Source organism: Numenius arquata, chromosome 9, assembly GCF_964106895.1.
Source record: "Numenius arquata chromosome 9, bNumArq3.hap1.1, whole genome shotgun sequence".
Classification (NCBI taxonomy): Eukaryota; Metazoa; Chordata; class Aves; order Charadriiformes; family Scolopacidae; genus Numenius; species Numenius arquata.
Genome location: NC_133584.1, coordinates 198,039 through 207,456, shown reverse-complemented (window position 1 = coordinate 207,456; position 9,418 = coordinate 198,039). Strand labels below are relative to the sequence as shown.

The 9,418-nt window shown below is 65.4% G+C and overlaps 1 protein-coding gene across 1 annotated transcript; it reads left to right on the top strand.

Moving 5' to 3' along the window:
- Positions 1-2,542: 2,542 nt before the first annotated feature.
- LOC141468449 (uncharacterized) lies at positions 2,543-7,632 on the top strand. Its single transcript, XM_074153542.1, has 3 exons — positions 2,543-2,713; positions 4,915-4,996; positions 5,806-7,632. Exons 1-3 carry the CDS (start codon positions 2,543-2,545, stop codon positions 6,951-6,953), a joined length of 1,401 nt encoding a protein of 466 aa, XP_074009643.1. The 3' UTR covers positions 6,954-7,632.
- The last annotated feature ends 1,786 nt before the right edge of the window (positions 7,633-9,418 follow it).

Below are 9,418 nucleotides of genomic sequence, written 5' to 3'. Positions count from 1 at the left end.
AAGATGGATTTCACCCAAAGCCCTTCCATTTGTTCCCAAGGCACCTGGCTTAATGCTCAGCAACGTGCCTGCTGTTTGCCCCGCTGCCCACTGGCCAGGGCACCGCTGGCTTGTTTACCAGGGACTTACTGGAGAAGCCGTCCTGGCTGCTTTTTATCACTTCTCTTTACATTTGCCCTCGCAGAGTAAACAGGTCCCATCTGGCCCTGCCGCGCTCCGTGCTGCCTGCTCTAAGCCCCGCGGTAATGAATAAAACCAGACCCGATGGTCCTCACCCCGGCATCTCCCTCGTCTTCCCCCGGGGCAGCAAATTGTCCCCAGGTGCCAGCGTGGCATCACCAACAGGTCCCCTCCCCATCCCCAGCATGGTCACCAGTGCCTTCACAGCCCCCTCCTCTTCCTCCCTCCCCACCCTCTGCCCACAGGAGCTGGTTTAACCAGCAGCACCCCCAATGTGGAGGGGGCTGCAGCAGGAGCGGGGCTGGGGGCGGCTCGCTGTGCCGGCGGCAAAAAGCCCTCGGCAAAGGCAAGAAGGAGCTAACTCTTCTCTAGGTCAGAATCACTTAATGTTTCTCTCCTCGCCCTGGGCAGGTTGAATTTCCTGGCACGGCTGCTGCAGCGAGGCAGGCGCCTGAGCCCAGCGGACCCTCCAAGGCTGCCCCCAAAGGTGTCAGTGTCACCTCCTGCAGGGACCTGGGGTCCTGGGGGAGGTCGGGGACAGTCCCGGCACAGGAAAAACCAGCGGAAATTTCCACTGGTGGGAGATGCACAGCCCGGTACACGGGAAGGATGGAAGGAGAGGAGCCCAAGCCCCTGTGGCAGCCTCGGGAGTGAGGAGGCATCGCTGCGCCCCCCGCATTCCCCCTGTGGGACGTCCCCGCGTCGCTCCGCTGGGATGGGGCACAGGGGCAGGAGAGCAGGATCCATCCCAGCCCCCGGCGCAGGGAGGGGGTCACGGCTCCGTGCCCGTGGGCCACTTCGCGGCTTCGCCGAGAGCCCAAAGAGGAGGAGCGGAGGGGAAAGGGGCTTCCCCGGCAGCTGCAGGTGAAGGGGACGGGGCTGTCCCTGACCCGAGCCCCCGGAGAGCCCGGGGTGCCGCCCCCCGGCTGGCACCGCTGCTTTGTCTGCTGGGCAGTCAGAGCGCAGAGCCCCCGCACACAGACACACACACGTGTGCATGCGTGCACACACGCCCCGGCACACGCACCGCACCCAGGACCACCGCCTCCAGGACCCGTGCTGCTGCTCTCCCCTCCCCAGAGCCGCTAAACACCCCCGGGAGACCCCAGCCCCACGCCAGGGAACAGGAGTTACTCGCCCTCGACGCACCCTAGCACAGGCACCCCCCAAAAAAAACATATCCCAGCTCCCTCTGGACCCCCCCGACACAGGCACCTCCTGGCAGGGCCACCCTGCAAAAGGGTCCGGCTGCTCCTGCGGCCACGGGAGGTTGGTGGCCTGGGGCCGGGACCGGTGGCTGATGCCCGGGGGCCCGTTGCCAGCAGTTATTGTAGCCAGCCCCGCCGGGTCCCCGCCGGAGGGTGAGTTCAGCACTTTTGTGGCACTGCTGCCTCATCTCCCCCCTTCCCCCCCCTCCCTGCCATGCGGGGCTGCCCCCGCAGCGGGTGTGCGACCCCGGGGCACCCAGGAACCCCAGGATACCCGCAGGGTCGCGGCCCCCCCCCCCCGCCCCGGCCCTTACCTGGAGGAGGAGGAGGAGGATGACACAGGGGATGCAGGCTCGGCTCGGCACCCGCTGGGTCCCTGCCCTCCGCAGAGCTCTCTGCCCCCCCGGGGGGGGGGGGCGTGTTTTCCTGCCCCTCCGGCTGGGGGGCTGCGGTACCCGGGGGGGGTGAGCCGTCCGTCCCCGCCTCGCCCTGCTGCAGGCTCCCTCTCTGGCACCGGCTCCTTCACCGCCCTCGCTCCATCCCTCGCTCCTGTGCCAGCAGCGGAGCCGCTCCAAGCCCAGCCTCATTAAAGAGACACACGCCCCGGGTACCGCCGCCCCGGGGAGGGCCGGGGGATGCTCTCACGGGGGCGCTGGGCGCCTCGGGGGACAGCCAGCACCCTCAGAGGATGACCCGCACCAGCCGGGAGCAGAGCCCACCGCCACGGGCTGCTCTGCACACACAGTGCAGCGATGTCCAGCCAGACTTGGGTGCTGTTGAGACCCCCCCAGGGCGATGCTGTGGCTGCCCAAGGCCTGCAGCCACCCCCTGACCCCCCCAAACACAGCACAGAGCAAAATGCACCCCCCCTATCAGCCAGCTGAACTCTCCAGTACAAACACTGAGGGACGCAAGTGTCACAGCCAGCTTCACTAGGAAAGGTCTTAGCTGCCCTGAGACCCCCAAAAGAGGATCAGGCACAGACGGATGCTGAGCACCCACCCCAAATTCCCCAAAGCCCTGGGGGAGGCCATCCCCGTGAGCCTCCATGTGCTACAGGGAAATCCTCAGCCCCCAAGAGCAGAAAAGAGGGGGGATTTGGGGAGACCCCAGCCTTTGGGTGATAAGTGTGACAACAAACCCCCTTGGGGAGGATGCAGACGGTCAGGAAATCCCAGAAAAGCCAGGACACATCCACTGGCAGGGAGATCTCGCAGCCCTGGCTGCACTGGGAATCCCTCAGCTTCCGCTACCGGCCTGGCATTCCCACGTGGGACCAGAGAGAACCACCAGATTCGGGGCTAATTGCTGCCCGCTCCCCCCCGGCAACTCCCTCGCCGAGCTATAGATAGGGCTGCGCTGCTGCCACTCTTTTTATAGAGCAGGCGGGGGGAGCCCCCACCTTCCCACGCACCACAAACCCCACCGCCGCCACCGCTGCGCCGAACCCAGGGCCAGCCTGGCCACGCCGGCACCCACGGGGCAGGAAGAGCCGGCAGCGCTGGGGGGGGGCCAGGGGTCCCCGCTCCTCTGCAGGCAATTTCAGAGCGAGGGGGGGCCAGCAGAACAGCATCTCCCCCCCGACGTCTTGCCTCTGGGCTAACCCACAGGCCGCTACAACCTATATTTATGACCGCAGGAGAAGGATGCTAACCCATATATTACCCCCCCTCCCCTTACGACAGACACCAGCCCCGAGCTGCTGGAGGCACAGCGGGCACCGCAGCAGCACATCCATGCAGCCTGCGGCACCCACGGGGGCTCCCGCTCCCCCCCACCTCGTTCCCCCCATGACGGGCAAGCACCGGCAGCCGCTCCAGCCCCAGGAAAAAAAAAAAAAACAAACCAAAAAAACCCCAAAAAAACCAAACCCAACCGCAAGCTTTGATTTTTCTCTGAGCTATCGTTTCTAGGCCAAGCTGAGGCAGGGAAAAAAGCTTCCAAATGGGAGCGCTGGGTGGGTGCCACCAAGCCGGGGTGTTGGGGCTCAGTGTTACGGCAGGAGAATACACCATGAGACCCACACCCCCTCCCCCCCCAGCCCGCAGCAGCCCCCCGGGGGGGGGACGCAGAGGGGTTCCATCCCGCTCCGCACAGCACTCACCGAGCGCTGTGCGGAGCGGGATGGAGCCCCTCTGCGTCTCAACAGGCGCACACGTGCCTACAGCCGTCGCGGTGTCCCTACAGCCGCTCCTCGTAGCCACAGACACCAGCCCAGCTCAGCCCAACGGCTCTGTTCAAGCACCACCACCCACCCCCCCAAAAAAAAATCCCCATGCTGCCCTACCGCCCCAAGAGGATCGCTCACAATCTGGGGTATTTATCCCCAAATGGCCTGAACCTCTCCCTGGGTTTATCGAGCTGAACTCTCAGCCGCGGGCAGGGCTGGCGGCGGAGGGAGCACGGACCACGAAGGTTGCTCTTAGGTCCCGAATCACTGGTAAATCCCGTGAGTTTGGTGCTGTGGGAGGATTAACCTGAAGCCCAAGGAGATGCCGGCCGGTGTCAGGCTGGGGGTGACCCCGCTCGACGCAGCTGCGGCTCCTCAGACCCAGCTGCAGAGCCGGGGGGGGACACACACACTGGACTTTGCCTGCAGGGAACCGGGTAAGGGCATCCTGCTCAGCTGTGTGCCGCTCGTTAATCAGCGGGGATGAAGCGAGACCCTGAGGATGGGTACCCATGGAGGAGGAGGAGGACTGAGAAGAAGGAGAAGAAGGAGAAGGGGAGGAAAAAGAAGAAGAAGGAGAAGAGGGAGAAGAGGAGGAAGGCGGAGGCAGGGGGTGTATGGAAATGTCTGGTCAAAATCAGGCGCACCTTGGTTCAACCTGTGTGATACTGGTCTCCCCAGCTGCAGGGAGTTACGGCGGGGGGGGGGGAGCAGCAGGAAACAAAATGTCAGCAGAGCGAAGAGAGGGACGGCTCACGGAGACACCGGGGACCCCCGGGGGGGCGGTGCTGGCAGAGCCGGCACACACGCCGGTGGCTGCTGGCATTCCTTCCCCCAGCCCCAAAATAGCCAAAAATAGGGGGGGTCTGGCAGCTGTGGGGCCCCGGAGCAGCACCCCGGGGGGAGCCGGGCTCGCTCGGCGGCTGGAAACGAAACTCCGTGTGTTTCAGGAACCTGAAACTCCCACGCCCCTGGGGCCTCGCTGTGCAGTGTCCGTCCGGGGGGGGTGGGGAGGCAGCAATTTGGGGTTCAGCAGCACGGAGGGGGTCCCATCAGGTCAGCCTGTCCCCTGGTGTGTGGTGCCAGCTTCCCTGCCCGGCTGGGATGGGGTACCCGCGGCTGGGACGCCCCCCCCGCCGGAGAGATGGAGCCGGGAGAAGAGGATGGGGAAGAGAAACCATCCCGAGAGGCTCGGGGGGGGGGGGGGGCAGGGCACGGAGGCAGCTGGAGGGGCTTGTCCCCACCCCAGAGAAAAATTATATAGGGGGGAGGGGGGTGAGACTGGTGTCGGGGGTGATGCGGGAACGAAGAGAAGGGGGGGCGGGCGGGGAGGGCCGAGCGGCTGCTTCCCTCTAGCGGGGAGCGGCCGCTCGGTCGTTCCCACCCGCCGGTGCCGCCCCGTCCGGGCGGGACGCGCTTCCGGAGCGGCGGCGGAGCGGTGAGGCGGGGGTGTGGGGGGGTCGGCGGCGGCTCCCGGGGAGCTGGGGGGTACCCCTTGCCTGTCTGCCCCCCGCCTGGTGCGAGGTAGACCCCGGGGAGGGGGGGGAGGGGGAGACACCCCGCTCTGTCCGTCCCCGCTTCTACGCCACGGGGCAGCCTCTGGTTTGGGGCGGCGGGGGGGGGGGGGGGGGGGAGAGATCGTGGGGTTTGGGGGGATGTGGAGTTTGGAGGGGGGGACATGAGGTTTTGGGAGGGGACGTGTGGGTTTGGGGGAGATTTGAGAGGGGGCGTGGGGTTTTGGGGGTGGGAATGTGGGATTTGGGGGGGTGCGTGGGGTTTGGGGAAAGTTTGGGGTTTGGTGGGGGATGTGGGTTTGGGGGGAGATTTGGGAGGGGGACGGGATGTTTCGGGGGAGTGTGGGGTTTGTGAGGCGTGTGGGGGTTTGGAGGAGGTTGGGGGGGCATGGGGTTTGGGGGAAGGCTTGGGGTTTGGGGGGATGTGGGTTTGGGGGAGATTTGGGAGGGAGGTTTCAGGGGGAGTGTGGGGTTTGTGAGGCGTGTGGGGGTTTGGAGGAGGTTGGGGGGGGATGTGGAGTTTGGGGGTGACGTGGGGCTTGGGGGGAGGTTTTGGGGCTGGGGGAAGGTGGGGTTTGGGGGGGGGACACGGGTTTGGGGGGGCACACCCCAGCAGCCGGCGTGCCATGGCGGTGCGTCACCCGAGGAAAGGCGTGGGGACAGAGACGCCCTGGGGCAAAAAAAGGGAAAGGCGTTTTGGGGAAGGGCGTTTCATTTTCTTCACTTCCCGCAGCAGGGGGGGCCTCTGAGGCACGGCCATGGGGAGACCCAGGAAGGAGCCCGCTGGCACGTCCTCCCCTCGGCCGGCCACGGCCGCCTCCAAAGCTGCCCCCGCCGCCCCGCCGCCTTCCGCCTCGGCCACCAAGGCCAAGGCCGTGGCCACGGGCAGCCGACCCAGGAGCGCTCCGGCCGTGGGGGCTGCCGGCCCCAGCCAGGGGGGGGGCGAAGGCAAACTCCTCTCAGCCGAGACCCGCAGCATCCCGCGGAGCCCGGGGAGATGCCGGGGACCAGCAGAGCGCGTCCCCCAGGGGCTGCTCCGCGACCCAGAAGAAGCCGCCTGATGCCAAAGGAGCCGCCGGGGCGGGCAGAGCCACCCCACGTCCCCAGAAGAAGCAGGAGGCCAGCGTGGCCGCCGGCCGGTTCCTGCCCCCCCTGGAGAGCCGGGACATCCCCCGGGTGGAGGAGGAGACTCGGGGCCAGTGGAGCAACCCCAAGTGGTACCAGTGGCGGGAGAACCGCATCACCGCCTCGGTGGCCCCCCGCATCGCCAACAGCAAGTTCGCCAACGGCAGGACGGAGGAGGTGCCCCAGTCCTACCTGAGCGCCGTGGTGAGCTCCGGCCCCAGGGTGCAGACGCCGGCCATGTCCTGGGGGGTCCGCAACGAGAAGGCGGCTGTGCGGGCCTACGAGCAGCTGAAGTCGCGGGCGGTGGGCAAGGAGGTGCAGGTGGACGACTGCGGCCTCTTCATCCACCGGGAGAAGGAGTGGATCGCCGCCAGCCCGGACGGCGTCGTCAAGGAGGCGGCCACGGGGAAGGCCCTGGGGCTGCTGGAGGTGAAGTGTCCCTACAAGCACAGGAACAGGACGGTGCGGGAGGCCTGCAAGGACAAGGACTTCTGCCTGGAGGTGGACGGTGACTCCTACGCCCTGAAGAAGGATCATGCCTACTTCACCCAGGTCCAGTGCCAGCTGGCGGCCGCCGGCTTCCAGCAGGCCGACTTCGTGGTCCACACCACCAAGGAGACGGCCGTGGTCCCTGTGGAGTTCGATGCCAAGTTCTGGGGGCAGACGGTGCCCAAGCTGGAGAAGTTCTACACCGAGGCGGTGATTCCCCACCTGGAGGAGAAGGCAGCCAGCTCCGCCAGGGCTAAGGAGGAGTAGACCCCCCCCTCGGCCTCATGAACCCAGCTTTGGCCCCAGCAGAGAAGTGACGCCTGGTTTTGCTGCTCTTCTTGGACCGTTCGCTGCCTCCGCCCCAACGCGACTGCCTCGGACTGGAACCGTGCACCAGCAGGACCCCGCTTGGGTCAGGGTCCCCTCAAACAGTGACTTCTTCCCGCCCGGCCCCCGGTGGTTTCTTGTCCCATCCCCTTGCTGCACCCCCCCCTTTGACCCGACGGCTGGAAGCTGGGTGGGACACCCCCGGAGCTGCGGGGGAAGCCTCCATGCTGGAATAACAGATGTGTTTTGTGGAGAAAACTGGATCCTTTGGCACCTCAGCGGCTGTCGGGGCTGAATCGTCACTCCATGTGGAGCGGAGACAGAGCCAGAGAAGGTTTAGCGGCGCTCGAGAGCAAAATACAGCTTTTGGGCTAAATCGTGACGTACCTCAAGAGTCACACAAGGGTGCGTGGACAGCCCACACCCCCCAGCCATGAAACCTGCCGTTTCCTTGGAGAAACCCATGATGCTCAGGACGAGTCGGCTGCAGCCTGGGGAAGGCGGGTACCAATTGAAGAGGTTGTCCCCGAGTCCAGCGGGTCCCTGAGGGGCACCCCCATGGGCAGCGGTGGGGTGGGAAGGGGGCATTGCTCTGTTCAATACAAGACACACTGGTCTGCTCTCTCCCTGTTGTCTGTGCAGCTTTGTGTTCACCTGGGGGGCAGCGGGGGGGGGGGGCAGGCGGGAGGGATCCCCACACCCCGTCCCCTCCCAGCCAGCAGAAGGGGCACACTGGGGTCCCAGAGGGACGGGAGACACGAGGCCACCGAGCTGTGCCGCAGCCACTGCTGTTCTGGCAAAAGTACTTTATTATATACATAAGACTCCAGCCACACTCCACAGGGCAAGGACCAGAATTCGCTATTTTACATCTCAATACAAAGGAACTATAAAAACATAAAGCACTTTTGGGGCCCAGGCTTTCCACAGGAGGAGAGAGGCACAGGGACAAGCCTGGGGGCTGCTGAGTGACCAGGGGCTGCCCCAGGCCCTCCCCCAGCTGTGGTCCTGCAGAAACCAGATGTGCAAGTAGGAAAGAACCTGGTTAAGAAATAACCATCATGGGGACTGACGGGGGGGAGGGCTGTCCCCGCTGCGGGCAGTGTCACCCCGGGGGCCGGGTGTCACCAGGATGGGTGCGGGGTCTGCGTCCCCCAGGGAAAGTGCAAAGGCACATGGGGAGGCTCTTTGGAGGGGGGGTCCGGCAGTCAGTGTGCACGGGGGGGGGGGGGGGGGGGGGGAGGGGCAGGAGATGACACACTGTGCAGGGGGGGCAGGGAGGGGACAAGCCTTCCACTGCCAGACTCAGCCAGGGCTGGAGAGGAGACAACCCGTGTCCCCAGAGCAGCAGTTGCATAGCAGACGGGGTGCAGGGCCCGCTCCTGACACGTCATTAGGCTTCACTCTACCTGTCCAGGGAAAAACCCCAACTTCTGAGATGGAGGGAGCGCAGGGAAGCAAAGCTCTCCCAGCTCCCCGCTCCATCTGAGCCCAGGTCTCGGCATTCAGCTGGTGTTGAAGCAGATGCTCCACCAGAGCCCTGCAGTCAGGAGATGGCCACGGGCTACAAGCCGCAGTTGGTTTAAACTGGGAAACATGGAAAACCACAGAGCACTCTCCTGTTCCCCTTCCAACGGGCTCCCAGCCCTGAGGAGAACTTCAATCTCCTGCCGGGAATCCCACCTCCTTCACACCAGAGACCTCGGTGCAACTGGAGAACACGACCCAAGGAGAGCCCTGGTGACCATCTGCCGGAGGATGCTTTTGCTGCTCCTGGCCCAACAGGACTACCGCGGGGCCACGGGCACAGCCAACGAAGAAGCCAGGAGCACCACGGGCAGGGGAAGGACCTCCCCTGTGCAGCCTATGAGGCCGACGAACCACAGATGCACGCTCCACCAACAGCCCCCAGACGCAGAGCCCCAGTCTGCCCCAGGACCGGTGCCCCCTCCCCAGAGAGCCGCACACTACACCGAGGGGCTCCCCTGGGCTGCACCTACTTGCCGGAGGAGAACTTGGGTCACTGAGGCTTGGCCATGGCAGCCCACCTGAAGGTCTGGGGCAAGGAAAAGGAAAAACGATGAGGAAAAAGGAGGAAGGGGAGTCACATCTCGGGATAAGTGTAAGCTTCCACCACACCACAGAAAAACTACTAGGACTAGGTTCTCCTCGGCTGCCCCGGGGAAAGGCACTGAGGCTGGACCACCCTCCTCTCCCCCCGGCACCCTGGGGAAACCCAGCTCCGTGGCCAGCACGACCCCCAGGGAGGACGCAGGGGGCAGCTTCCAGCAGTCAGAAGCGCAAGGGGGACAGTCCAGCCCCTCCCCAGCCACCACCGCGTTGATTGTCTAGCCAAACGGGGCTACGGTCTTCCGATTAAAAAGGGGACCCCCGGCCTCCCTGCT